Raw genomic sequence first — 17,400 nt, 5'->3', positions numbered from 1 at the left:
CAGGCAAGAATACTAGAAACAACAACAAAATTATAGGAGAATAAAATAAAAAGTAAAAACAAAACAAAACAAGAATATAGAACGGTTAGCCATTCCCGTCTCCAGGGGATCTTCCTAACCCAGGGATTGAACCTGGACCTCCGGCACTGCATGCAGATTCTTTACCTTCTGAGCCACCAGAGAAACCCTCCTTACTGTAAAAGCTCTAATTAAATATCCTTGATATTCTCTCATTTGTATTATCTTCAGTTATTTCCACAGTAGTGTTTAAAATGGTGTGTGGACTCTTAAACAGGAGCTATAGAAGAGTTACAATTCAGAATCCTAGGATTCTAAAGTTGTCCATGTCTTCTATAGCAGAGCGTGGCTTATACATTGGACGCACAGCCTGATGTCAGAAACCAAACGCCTGTATATGACAAGTGACTATGCAGCAGGAGTAGCCTGCCATGAGCCATTATTTTAAATGGATCAGATTGTGAGTTTAACCAGGTGCAGCAGTCCAACATATAATGAAAATGATGTATTGAGAAACTGAATTAAGCAGATTCAGAGATCATAAGTAATGATCCATGAATGGTACCATGAATGGTAGCCCAATCAGTCTCCAAAGACATCTACTTTTGTTAAACCAATGCCTCTTCCTAAGCTCATATAAGATCAAAGAATGCAAAAGGCAAAAATGTGAACCTAATTCACTGATGCATTGGTTTAGTACATTGGTTTAAGCCAAAATAAGGAATTTGTTTTACATTATGACCCCATTCTTAGGAGACCCTAAAGGACAGTTGTGTGTAAAAATCTTCCCTCAGGGCAGAGGTTTAATTATTTATTCTGTATGTAGAGAGATGTAGACTGAGATAAGGACATACATAACTTAAGCCATGGTTAATGGTTTGGCTAGTTTCATGTGGCCTGGGGAAGCATAATTTGAAAATCAGAAACAAAGAAGTCTACGGAAGGAGCAAGAAGTATGAATGAATCTGTAAGATAGGAATAAACTGAACAGAACTTTTTTTTTTTCCAGTTAAGAATTTTTTTTTATATTTTACAGCTTAAAAATTTTTTTTATTTAATTAATTTATTTTTTTACTTTACAATATTGTATTGGTTTTGCCATACATCAACATGAATCTGCCATGGGTGTACACGTGTTTCCAATCCTGAACCCCCCTCCCACCTTCCTCCCCGTACCGTCCCTCTGGGTCATCAGTGCACCAGCCCCAAGCATCCTGTATCCTGCATCGAACCTAGACTGGCGATTCGTTTCTTATATGATATTATACATGTTTCAATGCCATTCTCCCAAATCATCCCACCCTCTCCCTCTCCCACAGAGTCTAAAAGACTGTTCTATACATCTGTGTCTCTTTTGCTGTCTCGCATACAGGGTTATCATTACCATCTTTCTAAATTCCATATATATGCATTAGTATACTGTATTGGTAGCAGAACTTTCTACTTCATATCAGTGCCTTCTCAGATCACCCATCACTGAATGGCCACCAAAGAAAGAGGTGGACAGAATGACTTATCCAGTAAAGGTCATGTAGTTTTTATCAGTGGCCAACCTGGTGCTTATATATAATAGGACAATGAATGGAATGACTATGAATGCAATGAAGCAGGCTGTGCGTGGGTCCAATACCATGGACCAAAATCCAATACCATGGTCCAATACCCTTGAACCAAAATCAATCAATTGGGGATTATCTAGAAACCAATGCTGAATGAACAGTACAATTGTCACATTGGACCATAGTACCCCACACAAGACGGAAGCTTCTTTATGAGGCTTCTATGGTGGTGAATTTGATTTTATTTTTCTGCACTACCTCTTCCAGTACTTCTTCAAGAGTTTGCACAGTTTCTTATTGAGAAATACTGAATCTTACATCAATATTGCCTCAGGCAAAGATGCCTATTTTACAGCGATGGCCTGTGGCAATGCATGTATGACCTCATGATTCTCTCATCCTACCATGTGAGAATTCATTTGGAAACTGTTAACTTGATAGAACAACAGAATACCTTTTAAAGTTTCATTGAAGATTCTAGCTCAAGGTCAGTGAGATGGGGTGCTGTTCTCCAGGGTGTGGTATATGTACTGAATCAAGGGTTATTACACGGTGTTGTAGCACAATACCTGGAATGTATCAGTGCAAGGGCTAAAGCAATGATTGCTTCTTCCTCCCTTTACTCTGTCACTTGTGACATTTATGCTTCCCACTCCCTCAAGCTTAAGTGAGTAAGTGAAGTCGCCCAGTCGTGTCTGACTCTGCGACCCCATGGACTGTAGCCTACCAGCCTTCTCCGTCCATGGGATTCTCCAGGCAAGAATACTGGAGTGGGTTACCATTTCCTTCTCCAGGGGATCTTCCCGACCCAGGGATCGAACCCGGGTCTCCTGCATTGGAGGCAGACGCTTTAACCTCTGAGCCACCAGGGAAGATAAAAATGAAATAACCTAACCCTCAAGCTTCAGTTTAGTTCAGTTCAGTTCAGTTGCTCAGTTGTGTCTGACTCTTTGCGACCCCATGAATAGCAGCACGCCAGGCCTCCCTGTCCATCACCAACTCCCGGAGTTCACTTAGGTTCTGTCAAAATATAGGTCCTGAACTTGGAATGCAACTGTGGAAGTAACTCCTGAGAATAGACATTGACCAAAGGAGATTGAGACTGGTGAGGGAATTTTTCTTTCTACTGACCTTCAGTTAGGTAATTCTGGAAGGCATTATGTATGCTTCTTAGGACTGCCAACAAAATAGAACTCCAGCTACACACAGTAACATCCTTGAATACCCTCTAATATGAAAATCTTATAATACATACTTCCCTGGCAGTTCAGTGGTTAAGACTCTGCACTCCAAACTCAGGGGGCAGAGGTTCCATTTCTGGTAGAGGAACTAAGATCCTGCATGCTCCATCGTGCGGCCAGAAAATGAACCAACCCACCAAACAACAACAAAAAAAAAAACCAATAAAAACTTTATATTTTTCCACCTTCTCTATGTCACTCTCCCTACTGTATCACTCTTGCTTTCTGAGATCATCTCCCAAGTCCCTGTATCAGGTTCTGTTTTCAGGAGAACTCAAGACAAGAAATTCTTCAAACTTATTTCCCACCACTCTTTCCTTTCCTGCTAGTTACAATCACGAAGACTTGGAGACATCAATACCCTAAGTACTTCACAAATTCTAGAATCCTCTGCATTCTGTTCTTTATCCTGAAATACATTTTCTCTTTTCCTCAACTTCAGTTCAGTTCAGTCACTCAGTTGTGTCCAACTCTTTGTGACCCCATGAATCACAGCACGCCAGGCCTCCCTGACCATCACTAACTCCCGGGGTTCACTCAAACTCACATCCATCGAGTTGGTGATGCCATCCAGCCATCTCATCCTCTGTCGTCCCCTTCTCCTCCTGCCCCCAATCCCTCCCAGCATCAGAGTCTTTTCCAATGAGTCAACTCTTTGCATGAGGTGGCCAAAATACTGGAGTTTCAGCTTTAGCATCATTCCTTCCAAAGAACACCCAGGGCTGATTTCCTTTAGAATGGACAGATTGGATCTCCTTGCAGTCCAAGGGACTCTCAAGAGTCTTCTCCAACACCACAGTTCAAAAGCATCAATTCTTCAGCACTCAGCTTTCTTCACAGTCCAACTCTCACATCCATACCTGACTACTGGAAAAACCATAGCCTTGACTAAACGGACCTTTGTTAGCAAAGTAATGTCTCTACTTTTGAATATGCTATCTAGGTTGGTCATAACTTTTCTTCCAAGGAGTAAGCGTCTTTTAATTTCATGACTGCATTCACCATCTTCAGTGATTTTGGAGCCCCCCAAAATAAAGTCTGACACTGTTTCCACTGTTTCCCCATCTATTTCCCTTGGTTACTCCCTACTTTCATGTTTCAACTTCAGTAAAACTTCATCATAAATCAACAATACTTCAATTTAAAAAGTAAACTTCCTCAGAGGAATCTTCCTTGACACTCCCTAAATGTACTAAACTTGGAAGTCTGCTCATCCCAACAGTATTTTTTACTCAGGTATAGTTGATTCACAAGATTCGATTAGTTTCAGGTGTATAGAAAAATGATACAGATATGTATTTTTTCCAGAGTTTTTTCCTTACAGGTTATGACAAGATATTAAATGTAGTTCCCTGTGCTATACAGCAAATCCTTTTTGTTTATCTATTTTACTTATAGTAGTATACATCTGTTAATCCCTTACTTCTGATTTATCCCTGTGCCATTTTCCCTTTGATAACTCTAGGTTTGTTTTGTATGTCTATGAGTCTGTTTTTGTTTTGTAAATAAGTTCACTTGTACCATTTTTAGACTTCACATATAAATAATATCATATAATGTTTTTCTTTCTCTGTCTGATTTACTTAGTATGATAATGTCTAGGCCCATTCACACTACTGCAAACGGCAATATTTCATTCCTTTCGTAGAAGTAATATTCCATTTTCCATTGTGTATGTGTATATTCTTTATCCATTCATTTGTTGATCACACTTAGGTTGCTTCCATGAATTGGCCAGTTATAAATAGTGCTGATATGATCACTGGGATGCATATGTCTTTTCAAATTACAGTTCTCATTTTTTGGATATAGGTGCAGGAATGAGAATCTTGGATCATATGGTAACTCTATTTTTAAAAAGAAACTGCATACTGTTTTATATAGTGAATGGATCAATTTTCATTTCAACCAACACTGTAACAGCGTTCCCTTTTCTGATAAAGTGCCTGTAGAATTATGGATGGAGGTTCATAACAGGTACAGGAGGCAGTGATAAAAAATATCCCCAAGAAAAAGAAATGCAAAAAGGCAAAATGATTGTCTGAGGAGGCCTTACAAATAGCTGAGAAAAGAAGAGAAGTGAAAGGCAAAGGAGAAAAGGAAAGATATACCCGTTTGAATGCAGAGTTCCAAAGAATAGCAAGGAGAGATAAGAAAGACTTCCTCAGTGATCAGTGCAAAGAAATAGAGGAAAACAATAGACTGGGAAAGACTAGAGATCTCTTGAAGAAAATTAGAGATACCAAGGGAAAATTTCATGCAAAGATGTGCACAATAAAGGACAGAAATGGTATGAAACTAACAGAAGCAGAAGACATTAAGAAGAGGTGGCAAGAATACATAGACGTATACAAAAAAAGATCTTAATGGCCCAGATAACCACAATGGTGTGATCACTCAACTAGAGCCAGACATCTTGGAGTGCGAAGTCAAGTGGACCTTAGAAGCATCACCATGAACAAAGCTAGTGGAGGTGATGGAATTCCAGCTGAGATATTTCAGATACTAAAAGATGATGTTGTGAAAGGACTGCACTCAATAGGCCAGCAAATTTGGAAAGCTCAGCAGTGGCCACAGGACTGGAAAATATCAGTTTTAATTCCAATGCCAAAGAAGGGTAATGTCAAAGGATGTTCAAAGTATCACACAGTTGCACAGTTTCACATGCTAGCAAAGTGATACTCAAAATTCTCTAAGCTAGGCTTCAACAGTACATGAACTGAGAACTTCCAGATATTCAAGCTGGATTTGAAAAAGGCAGAAGAACCAGAGATCAAAATGCCAACATGTTTAGGATCATAGAAAAAGCAAGAGAATTTCAGAAGAACATCTATTTCTGCTTCATTGGCTACACTAAAGCCTTTTTGTGGATCACAACAAACTGTGGAAAATTCTTAATCAGATGGGAATACCAGACCACCTTACCTGCCTAGTGAAACCTGTATGCAGGTCAAGAAGCAACAGTTAAGACCAAACATGGAACAATGGACTGGTTCAAAATTGGGAAAGGAGTACATCAAGGGTGTATACTGTTACTCTGTTTATTTAACTTATATGCAGAGTACATCATGTGAAATGCTAGACTGGATGAAGCAGAATCTGGAATCAAGATTGTTGGGAGAAATATCAATAACCTCATATATGCAATTGACACCACCCTTATGGCAGAAAGTGAAGAGGAGCTAAAGACCCTATTGATGAAGGTGAAAGAGGAGAGTGAAAAATCTGGCTTACAAATGAACATTCAAAAAATGAAGATCATGACATCAGATCCCATCACATCATGGAAAATACATGGAGAAACAATGGAAACAGTGATAGACTTTATTTTCTTGGGCTCCAAAATCACTGTGGATGGTTATTGCAGCCATGAAATTAAAAGATGCATGATCCTTGGAAGAAAAACTATGACAAACCTAGGCAACATATTGAAAAGCAAAGACATTACTTTGCTGACCAAATATCCATTTAGTTAGAGCTATGGTTTTCCCAGTAGTCATGTATAGATGTGAGAGTTTGACCATAAAGAAGGCTGAGCACTGAAGGATTGCTTTTGAAGTGTGGTGTTGGAGGAGACTCTTGAGAGAGTCCCTGGGACACAAACCAGTCAATTCTAAAGGAATTAAATCCTGAATACTCATTGGAAGGACTGATGCTGAAGCTGAACCTCTAATACTTTGGCTACCTGATGGGAAGAGCTGACTCATTAGAAAAGACCCTGATGCTGGGAAAGATTGAAAGCAGGGGGAGAAGGGAATGACAGAGGACAAGATGGTTGGATGGCATCACCAACTCAATGGACATGAGTTTGATCGAGCTCTAGGAGGTGGTAAAAGACAGGGAAGCCTAGGGTGCTGCAGTCCATGAGGTCACAAAGAATCTGACATGACTGAGTGACTGAACAGCAACAACCAGGACACAATACACAATTATTTGGCTAAGTATTCACCATACTCATTTTCTTTTCCTCTGATGACACAGCCAGAAGATATTTTCCAGCCACCATTCAGTAAGATGTGGCATAGGACTTGCTGTTGTTGTCACTAAGCTGTGTCTGACACTCTTGCAACCCCATGGACTGTAGCTTGCCAAGCTCCTCGGGAATTCCCAGGCAATAATACTGGAGTGGGTTGCCATTTCTTTCTCCAGGGTATGTTCCCTACCCAGGGATCAAACCTACATCTCCTACATTGGCTCTATACCACTGAGCTGCCAGGAAAGCCCATGGTGTAAGACTGACAAATTCAATATGGGTAGATGTCATGTTTGCCACTTCCCTGACTAGCCTGTAACACCATCTCAGACGTTTCTGCACTCCTTTTTTCTGGATACACATCAAAGCCCATTCAGTCTTAGGAACCACATGCTAATGATGTCAGAACCTCTGTCACTCTGGATCACTGATTGTGAGAAACAGAACCACACATTCCACCTCTCTCAAGATTAGACTTTTATGAACAAAACATAAACTTTTATTGTGTTAGTGACCTAAGGTTTAGGAGGGATATCTGTTATATCAGCTACCATTACTTTTACTAATGTTCTGTCTTTCTGAGATCTTGAAGGCATTATGAGAATCTTCTCCCTGCATATCAAGAGACAGTTCCTTTGTTTGGCTATAATATTGTTGACCTCCATGAGACTCTGATACAGTAATGAGATACAATCTACTAACAAAACACTGTACTGTCTTCATCTCTCCTTTATCGCTCTCCCACTTTCACCATACAACTTTTTCTCATAGGAAGTGGGGAGGGATAGGACATCCATCTGTCCTTGAAATTTCTTTCTCAAAAATTTGTTGGTTTTGTTTATCCAAGAGAAATGAATAATGGGAGATGAGGTTAGAGAACTAAGAAACTGTAAAGTAACAAATCTCTGAAAACTCCTAGTGTAACTATGAGGTCAGAATGTGATTTCGTTAAATTAAAAGATATGGAATACAGTCAATAGATAATTGTTCCTTAGTAGTTGTCAAATAAATAAATTTGTTTTTCACTCAATCAAAAAAATATTATTAACCTGGAGAAAATAGTTCTTCTTGGAGAAAATTAATGACCCTGTCTCCTTCTTTGTTCTACTGTCAGACCAGGCTGATACTTAGTCAAACGTTAGAATAAGTAGTCCCAGATTTCTCTATCTCTGTGATGATTAAAAAAAAAATGATGGGAATCATCATCCACTTTTGTGGATGAATTAGGAAACTGAGTGTATATGCTTCCATCTATGTGCTATTAGAGCCTTTTTCTCCAAATATTTCTATGAAAGCAACTTATAACTGAACTTAATTTTTTGTTTCAAACATAATAAAGTAACTGGGTAGTCCATATTTCTAAAATAATATATGTTCCTAAATAGGAATTCTGTGTAGAGGAAGAAAAAGCAAGCTGGGAACTTGGACTTCCATATTGAAACTAGATTTATGGTAATGATATTTCTTAAATTACTTTGATACCAGCTTCTTCCTCAGGACCTTTCTCAGGGCCCCAATCACCTCCTTGTTCCTCAGGCTGTATATAATGGGGTTCAGCATGGGAGTAAGTATAGTGTAGAACACAGAAAGACCTTGATCCAATGCTGGGGTGTGGGAGGAGCCAGGTGTCATGTACACCACTATGCCTGGCCCCAGATAGAGACTCACCACAGTCAGGTGAGAAGAGCACGTGGCCAGGGCTTTGTTCCTCCCCTCAGGAGATTTCATTTTGAGAACAGTGAGGAAGATTTGAATGTAGGAGGCAATTATGAGGTTGAAAGGGATGAGGATAAATATGATACTTACCACAAATACGGCCATCTCATAATCTGAAGTATCCTCACAGGATAGCTTCAGGACAGCTGGCATCTCACAGAAGAAGTGATTTATTTCCTTTAGACCACATACAGGAAAATGCATGGTGTAGATGGTTTGAATGAGTGAATTTAGAGCACCCCCAGTCCATGATGCTAGTGCTATGAGCAAACAGACCTTAGAATTCATGATAACTGTGTATTGTAGAGGATTACAAATAGCCACAAATCGGTCATACGACATGAAGGTCAGAAGGAGACACTCAGCACCACCTAGACTCAGGCAGAAAAACATTTGGATTCCACAGCCAATGAAAGAGATGCTGTGCTTCCCTAAAGAATGGTTGATGACCATCTTAGGAACTGAGCTGGAGATGTAGAACAAGTCAATGAAAGAGAGCTGGCTGAGTAAGAAGTACATGGGAGTGTGGAGGTGAACATCCAGCCAGATCAGGAAGATGAGTATGGAGTTCCCTGTGAGGGCAATGAGGTAGATCAGAAGAATGAGGTAGACCAGGAGGCTGGCATATTGGAACTCAGGAAAGAGGCCCAAGAGGATGAAATCTGTAGTAGATACGTTATTTCTTTTTGCCATATCTCAACTTCCTCTGTGATGGCTGATGTGCTGTGGGAGAAAAACTATAGGACATCTCGTAAATCTTATGCCTAGTTAAGAACCTTTATTTTAGACTAGTTATTCCCCTATCCATTCTTTCCATGTCTTAGTTGAACAAAATGATATTGAAAATGTCTTGAGGAACTTACAGTCTTCCCAGGTGGTGCTAGTGGTAAAGAACCTGTCTGCCAATGTAGGAGATGCAAGAGATGCGAGTTCGATCCCTGGGTTGGGAAGATCCCCTGGAGGAGGAAATGGAAACCACTCCAGTATTCTTGCCTGGAGAATCCCATGGACAGAGGAGCATGGTGGGCTAGAGTCCATAGGGTCGTAAAGAGCTGGACATGACTGAAGCGATTTAGCATGCACATGAGGAACTTATGGGTGTGAACATATGGAGAGTTGGGGAGAGTGAAGCATTCAGACAGGGCATGGAACCTCCATGTTTTACATATTTCTTTCATCTGAATGTTCATCCATATCTTTTACCTCATCCTTTTATGATAAATCAGAAATCCATTAAAAAAAAAGGTGAGGTTCACCAGTCTTTAACTTATTGTTTTATAAACACTAAATGCTGATCATTTTATTCCACTATTTAAAAATTATTTCATATCTACACAGTTATCATACCCATCCAAGAATTAAAAACTCATTATTTGGAATTTCCTGGGACAATGAGACTCCATATTTTGGTCTCCTTTTAGTTTTTGACTTATCAACGGGACCATTTCCTCAAGCGTCTTAAGTAGCTCCTCCTCTCCTCTGTCTATATCATCTCCCTTGTCAATCTTTCATAGCCCCGTACAGGACCAAATACATATTTTACATGGCAAAATTAAAATGTGGTACCTGTTTTTCAAAATTATTAAAAATTTCAAGATGGCAACATCAGATCATTAAATCACACACAGGCCACTCCTAAGCACAGGACACTGTATGACCTCAGAGTGAAGCTTTTCCTGATTCTATGAGTTCAAGCTCTCAGAACAATATATTTACCTGTCTATCCTCTTTGGAGCTCAATTCTGTATTTCCAACAATTTCTTAAACACTTTCATCACATATCCTGCCAACACTTCCAATTTATCACGCCAAAACTGAGCTCAACTCCCACCTTTTATGCCTTGATTATTTCAGTCATCACCTCTCCTCTAACACAAACATTCAGGCTTATAACATTGAGACCACGTTTAATTATTTTTCCTTATATATTTAATTAGTTAATTGATCTAACCATATTTAACTATCATATCTCTCAGACATTCCCTTCTTTTCCAAACTTATTATTTCACTCAATTCTAAATCTTTAGTCTTCTTCTCATGATTATCTAGACTCCTTCTTCTTCAAACATAATCATCTTAAAGCATAGCTGTGATTGAGTCACTCTCCGTGGCAACATTTGAAATGTTCTCCATGAATCAGTGAATTAAGCTCAATGCTGCTTATATTTGCATTTAAATACTCAACAAGTTTGTCACTAATTTAGCTGGCCAATTTTTTTGTATTGCAATAAAAATTTTCCCTTATAATGACTTATACCATAATCTTATGAAATATCATATCTTTCCATCTTCATGCATTTACTTATGTACTGATAGTTTTCCTTTTATTTAGACCAGGCTCCCTCCAGTAAAGGCTGTATCAAATCCTTCCCATCATTTAACATTCTGATCAATGTCAGTACCTTTCTGAAGTCTTCTCAAAACTCTGTCCATTCCATTCCAAATAAAAACTGATTTTTACCTTCTTTTTAAAGTATTTGATTCCCTTTGAATTTCAACACTTGTAATAGAGAAGTAACTTTAATACCTGTAGTTGATAATCCCTACATATTGCTCCCTCAGTACAATTTTGCAACATGGATCATAAAATAGGTAAGTGTATAAGAAAGTATTGGGATGCAGATATTTCAAGATTATTATATCTTTGCTATTATTTGCTTTTGTGAACATATGAAAATGAAATATTTCTTTACTTTGACAAGCTCAGTGCTTAAGCAGTATGTCTGGATGCTGTCAGAAATTATTGAAATCTAGAGTTAAAATAGCTCATGAAAAAAGGAGTTGAATAAAGATTGGGAGGAGAAAGAGAAAGAAGTAGAATGGAGATAAAAGAAGTAAAATAAGAGGATGGGGAAGAATAAGAATGTAAAGGAAAAAGAAGAAGAGGAAATGTGCTAACTGAAATGATGCCCATGGACTTCTCTAGCAGTCCAATAGTTAAGAATCCCCATTTCCTTTGCTGGGGACATGGGTTTGATTCCTACTCAGGGAACTAAGATCCCATATGCCACGAGATGTGGCTAAAATATAAAATAAAATGGTGCCCAAGTTTTATTCTTTTATGATTTTATCAGCATGTACCATAGATATTATTACAAAAACTCTGCTTGTGGGTCACTTTTGAGGCCTCTAAGCCCTGGGTCCTTCTAATTACTTGTGAGTAATGGAAGAAACACAAGCTGGAATCAAGATTGCCGGGAGAAATATCAGTAACCTCAGATATGCAGATGACACCACCCTTATGGCAGAAAGTGAAGAGGAACTAAAAAGCCTCTTGATGAAAGTGAAAGTGGAGAGTGAAAATGTTGGCTTAAAGCTCAATATTCAGAAAACGAAGATCATGGCATCCGGTCCCATCACTTCATGGGAAATAGATGGGGAAACAGTGGAAACAGTGTCAGACTTTATTTTTTGGGGCTCCGAAATCACTGCAGATGGTGACTGCAGCCATGAAATTAAAAGGCTTACTCCTTGGAAGAAAAGTTATGACCAACCTAGATAACATAATCAAAAGCAGAGACATTACTTTGCCAACTAAGGTCCGTCTAGTCAAGGCTATGGTTTTTCCAGTGGTCATGTATGGATGTGAGATTTGGACTGTGAAGAAGGCTGAGCGCCGAAGAACTGATGCTTTTGAACTGTGGTGTTGGAGAAGACTCTTGAGAGTCCCTTGGACTGAAAGGAGATCCAACCAGTCCATTCTAAAGGAGATCAGTCCTTGGTGTTCTTTGGAAGGAATGATGCTAAAACTGAAGCTCTAGTACTTTGGCCACCTCATGCGAAGAGTTGACTCATTGGAAAAAACTCTGATGCTGGGAGGGATTTGGGGCAGGAGGAGAAGGGGACGACAGAGGATGAGATGGCTGGATGGCATCACTGACTCAATGGACGTGAATTTGAGTGAACTCTGGGAGTTTGTGATGGACAGGGAGGCCTGGTGTGCTGCTATTTATGGGGTCTCAAAGAGTCAGACACTACTGAGCAACTGAACTGAACTGAATCATTTATGTGAATTAATGTATTTGTTAATTAACTTTTTATTTTAACAAACTTTCCTTATGGCTCTTTGTCATAATCAAAATACAGTTTGTGAGTAATGTGCTTCTTCTATTATGTATGACAGTAAATTAGTTTTAGAAAAACCAAGAAATTTTCTCAATCACAAAAAAATTGGTATAGAATCAGAGCTCTAACTGACAAAATTTGGCTACTCTTCATGACCTAATTAGGGCTTCCCAGGTGGCACTAGTGTTAAAAGAATCTGCCTGCCTATGCAGGAGACACAAGAGATGCAGATTCAATCCCTGGGTTGGAGGAGGAAAATGGCAACCTACTCCAGTATTCTTGCCTGAAAAATTCCATAGACCAGAGAAGCCTGGTGGGCTACTGTCCATGAGGTTGCAAAAAGTCGGACATGACTGAGAGACTGAACATAGCATGGCTTAATTATACCGTGTTTACAAAGAAATCTGAATTTTCTATGAAGAGAGGTAGAGGCAGCTAGATAAACACATGCACTCAAATCTTCAAATTGGGTGAGAGTTATTATGCATCAGCTAAGTTCCAACTGGCAACCTGGTTTCAAGCTTAGCACTAGAACATGACTAAATACTGGAATGCAGCCAGATCCTATCTCCAAAAGCAGGAGACATAATGTGCAGTCTATGGACCTTTCTAGAACTAGAATGTGTTACTGAAACCAGTGCACATTTATCACCAAGAAATATAAAAGCAAAGAAGTCTCCTGCTCTTGGACCACTGCTTATTAATTGAGATTAATTCCTGTTGGTCATTTTATACTATAGGATAAGGAAAAAAGGTGGGTGGGACACCATAGAAATAGAGAGTAAGGGAATAAGGCAGTTGATAAGAGGGAGAAATAAGGGAGAAAAGGAGAGAAATAACTGGGCTCTTAGCTATAGCTCTCTCTGCTTTTACTGCCACACCCGCCACATTGCTGCTTCCCCTGTCACTCTAAATCTGTTAGCAACAGCTTCAGGCATTAAACCAAAAACTACTACCTCTAATATCAGTGGCTTATGTGTCTGCTCTGTAGAATCCTATGATAGTTATCACCTGGCTGTTTTTGGAGGAAAACATGTTTAGAACTCTCCCCTGAACCTCATCAGGAGCTAAGTTTCTCTCCACTAAAGAAAAAGCAGAGTAGGGGGTGAGGCTGATGAAGAGAGCTGCTGCTTCTCACTATTCCATCATATAGAAAGAGACCCTGGAGCCTGTGTTCCAGGAGACCCAGTGGGAGCAGAGAAGGGGATGGAGCATAGGACATTTCCAGGGCTTGTAGAGGTCGTGCAAGTCAATGTTTCATCAAATAAAGTGATCTCTGCAACAACAGACAAGAAAACAAATGGTGAGAACTTGCTTACCGAGCATTAAGCGCGTGCGTGCATAAATGCTCAGTTGCTTCAGTCATGTCCAACTGTTTGAGACTATGGAGATTTTCCAGGCGAGAATACTGGAGTGGGTTGCCGTGCCTTTCTCCAGGGGATATTCCCGACCCAGAGATTGAGCCCAAGTCTCCTACTGCTCCTGCTTGCAGGTGGGTTCTTTACTACTGAGCCTTGGGGAAGCCCACCAACCATTCAGTGAGTTCAGCCACTCAGCCATGTCTGACTCTTTGCGACCCCATGAATCGCAGCAGGCCAGGCCTCTCTATCCATCACCAACTCCTGGAGTTCACCCAAACTCATGTTCATCGAGTCGCTGATGCCATCCAGCCATCTCATCCTCGGTCGTCCCCCTTTCCTCCTGCCCCTAATCCGTCCTAGCATCAGAGTCTTTTCCAATGAGTCAACTCTTCACATGAGGTGGCCAAAGTATTGGAGTTTCAGCTTTAGCATCATTCCTTCCAAAGAACACCCAGGGCTGATCTCCTTTAGAATGGACGGGTTGGATATCCTTGCAGTCCAAGGAACTCTCAAGAGTCTTCTCCAACACCACAGTTCAAAAGCATCAATTCTTTGGCGCTCAGCTTTCTTCATAGTCCAACTCTCACATCCATACATGACCACTGGAAAAACCATAGCCTTGACCAGATGGACCTTTGTCGGCAAAGTAATGTCTCTGCTTTTGAATTTGCTATCTAGGTTGGTCATAACTTTCCTTCCAAGGAGTAAGCGTCTTTTAATTTCATGTGTGCAATCACCATCTGCAGTGATTTGGGAGCCCCCAAAAATAAAGTCTGGCACTGTTTCCACTTTTTCCATATCTATTTCTCAAGCATTAAGTAGTACTAATTAAAGATGCCACAAATATTCATTTAAAAAATAGGTTCATATTATTAGTACTATCTCCATTTTTGCTGAAGTGAAACAGGGGCACAGAGAGGTTCTATAATTTCCCATTCAGCTATCAAGGAGCAGAGTCAGGTTTCAAACCAGGACCCTGAGCAGCTCTACAGCCAGGGCCTTCTGCCTCTCAAATGCCATAGAGCTCAAGGATGTTTTCCTTCTCCTAAAAGTTTTCCACAAGGGTCCACAGTAAGTAGGGACACATGAATGCTGAAAAAAAGAGAGGGTGGGGAATTTAGATGCTGGAAAAATGAAATGTGCTACATTAGAAATGTGCTATATACAACGCAGATATCAGCAGTGATGTTGGGAGAGCAGAAAGAGGATGGTGCGAATGGACACAACAGTGAAGTGAGACAGGAAAAAAATTGAAGAGGCTGTAAAAGTATTGATAAGGGGCCTTGATAGAAGGCTGAAGGAAGGAGTGGCTGTGCCTGACAATGTAAGAAATCATTAGTTACCCGATATTTATAGAGAAGTTAGCATCTTTCAAGCAGTCCTTCGTAATTTATTATTCTCATATTTTTCCAGTTTTAGTTTCTATCTATATATCTATCTCCACCACTAGTCCATGAGTTTTTTGACTGCTGTGATCCTGCCTCATTTATCTTGATAACCTCCACATTTAGTATTATTTGTAGAACATAGAAGGTGCTAATAAATGAAGAATGAGTAAATCATAACTCTATGAAGAAAATAGTATCATCTCTATTTTTCAGACAAGAAAACTGATGTTGAAAGATTCAGAAGCTGGCTCAAGTTTTCACAAGTATATGACGTATCCTGAGTCCTTAGTCTGTCACATCACAATTCATATTTCGTCTCAATTCCCGTAGCATTGAACAACTAATGAGAAGACCAGGAGTTTGGCTAAAGGTTTGCTGGTGTAGTTACTCACAAGAATCATTTGTTGTTGTGCTGTAAAATATAGCATGGAAAGAGACAAGCTAAATGGTCTCCGTATCCTTTTAGAGCTTTAATTATGAAAATTCTCTGCTGCTTAGTCACTCAGTCGTGTCCGACTCTTTGTGAACCCATGGACTGTAGCCCACCAGGCTTCTCTGTTCACGGGACTATCCAGGAAAGAATACTGGAGTGGGTAGTCATTCCCTTCTACAGGGGTTTTTCCTGACCCAGGGATCAGACCCTGTCCCCTGCATTGCAGGCAGATTCTTCACCATCTGAGCCACTGAGGAAGCCCTAGGAAATGCCCTAGTAGTGGCAAAAAGTGGCAGGGATTTGCTTTTTCTTGGAGGAAGGGCTGAAACTAAAGTACAGGTTAACTTACTATTGTTGTAGTCATTCATATATTTCTACATCTATTCCCAAGCCCTGACTCAATCGTGTGTCTATTAATTGTAATTTTATGCTTCAGAAAATGCTTGTATAATGACTAGAAAATGACAAGAAAACGACAAACCTCAGGATATTGTTCCAGCAAGTTGATGACCTCTTAGACTTATTCAAGTCCATTCGATCTCTTTTTCTTGTAAATGTTGGTTTTCAGACTTTTGTTCAGTGGGTGGTGACTGTTATCACAAGGAGACACCTTGTGTCTTTAAGGAATGAAAACACAGATATATCAATGTGATATTGACAGAAATCAACACATCTTCACTTTCATCGGGTCACAGGCTTAGCCCTGAGGACAGGTTGTGATGCCAAAATAAACTATGGATTAAACATGAGCTGGGTTTGAGGGAGTGAAACCTCCCTCAAAGTATTAAAGTGAAGTATTTCATAAAAGGAAGCAAACCTCTTTCATTCTGGTGACTTAATAGTGTTTAGGGCCTTGTTTCAGATCCCCTGCGGGATTTCTGTCCTTTCACTTTAATTATTAGGATCTTGCATTTCCCTGAGCTTCCAGAACTTCTCAAAGGTATACTCACATTTAAACAGCCACTTTTTTCCCCACTGGACCCTGGAATATGTATATAATATCACCTCCTTTGGGGCCCTGAGCCTGTTGTCATCTTAAAGTTTCCCTAGGGTTTTGTTTCTTGCTGATGAGTAGAAGGCCTGTGAATTCCCTGCATGCTTTGTGAAATTAGCTATGTAAACACTTGATTTTTTTTCTCATGAGAGTAAAAGTATGATGAAAATGTACAAGTGTATGTTAATAAGTTCTTACTAAGAAGTTGCTCACAAGAGATGATATTCAAGGAGTTTGATGATTCAAATTATATTCTTCAGGAATAATGTGTCATATTTATCAAAAGACTATTAAAATCTGCATTTGGATAGACTTTCAAGCATCATTCACAACTGATTCAAATTAAACTAATGGCCTTTTCCTTGTTTTTTAAAATTTATTTTTAGTTGGATGGTAATTGCTTTACAATGTTGTACTGGTTTTTGCTGTACAACAACATGAATCAGTTAAAAGAATACATATGTCCCCTCCCTCTTGAAACTCCCTGCCACCCCCAATCCCATCTCACCCATCTAGGCTGTCACAGAGTACTGAGTTGAGCTCCCTGTATTACACGGCCACTTCCAACTAGCTTCTACTTTACGTAGAGTGATGTATATGTTTATAAGCTACTCCCTCAATCCATCCCACACTCACCTTCCCCTGCTGTGTC

At 39.8% G+C, this 17,400-nt stretch overlaps 1 protein-coding gene and 1 non-coding gene across 2 annotated transcripts; both read right to left on the bottom strand.

Annotated features, from left to right (window-relative positions):
* Positions 1 to 2,377: 2,377 nt before the first annotated feature.
* On the bottom strand, positions 2,378 to 2,449 carry TRNAW-CCA (transfer RNA tryptophan (anticodon CCA)). The gene has a single exon. It is a non-coding gene; the product is annotated as a tRNA-Trp (tRNA).
* Positions 2,450 to 8,261: 5,812 nt separating this feature from the next.
* Positions 8,262 to 9,200, bottom strand: LOC101105913 (olfactory receptor 2T27-like). Its single transcript, XM_027970613.1, has one exon. The coding sequence runs from the start codon at positions 9,198 to 9,200 to the stop codon at positions 8,262 to 8,264; it is 939 nt and encodes a 312-aa protein (XP_027826414.1).
* Between the last annotated feature and the right edge of the window lie 8,200 nt (positions 9,201 to 17,400).

Source organism: Ovis aries, chromosome 5 (assembly GCF_016772045.2).
Source record: "Ovis aries strain OAR_USU_Benz2616 breed Rambouillet chromosome 5, ARS-UI_Ramb_v3.0, whole genome shotgun sequence".
NCBI lineage: Eukaryota > Metazoa > Chordata > Mammalia > Artiodactyla > Bovidae > Ovis > Ovis aries.
This window is presented reverse-complemented; position numbering and strand designations above follow the sequence as displayed.

Bases quoted from the DNA above. Each gene is read 5' to 3' on its own strand.
- LOC101105913 (XM_027970613.1), bottom strand. From the start codon at position 9,200: ATGGCAAAAAGAAATAACGTATCTACTACAGATTTCATCCTCTTGGGC.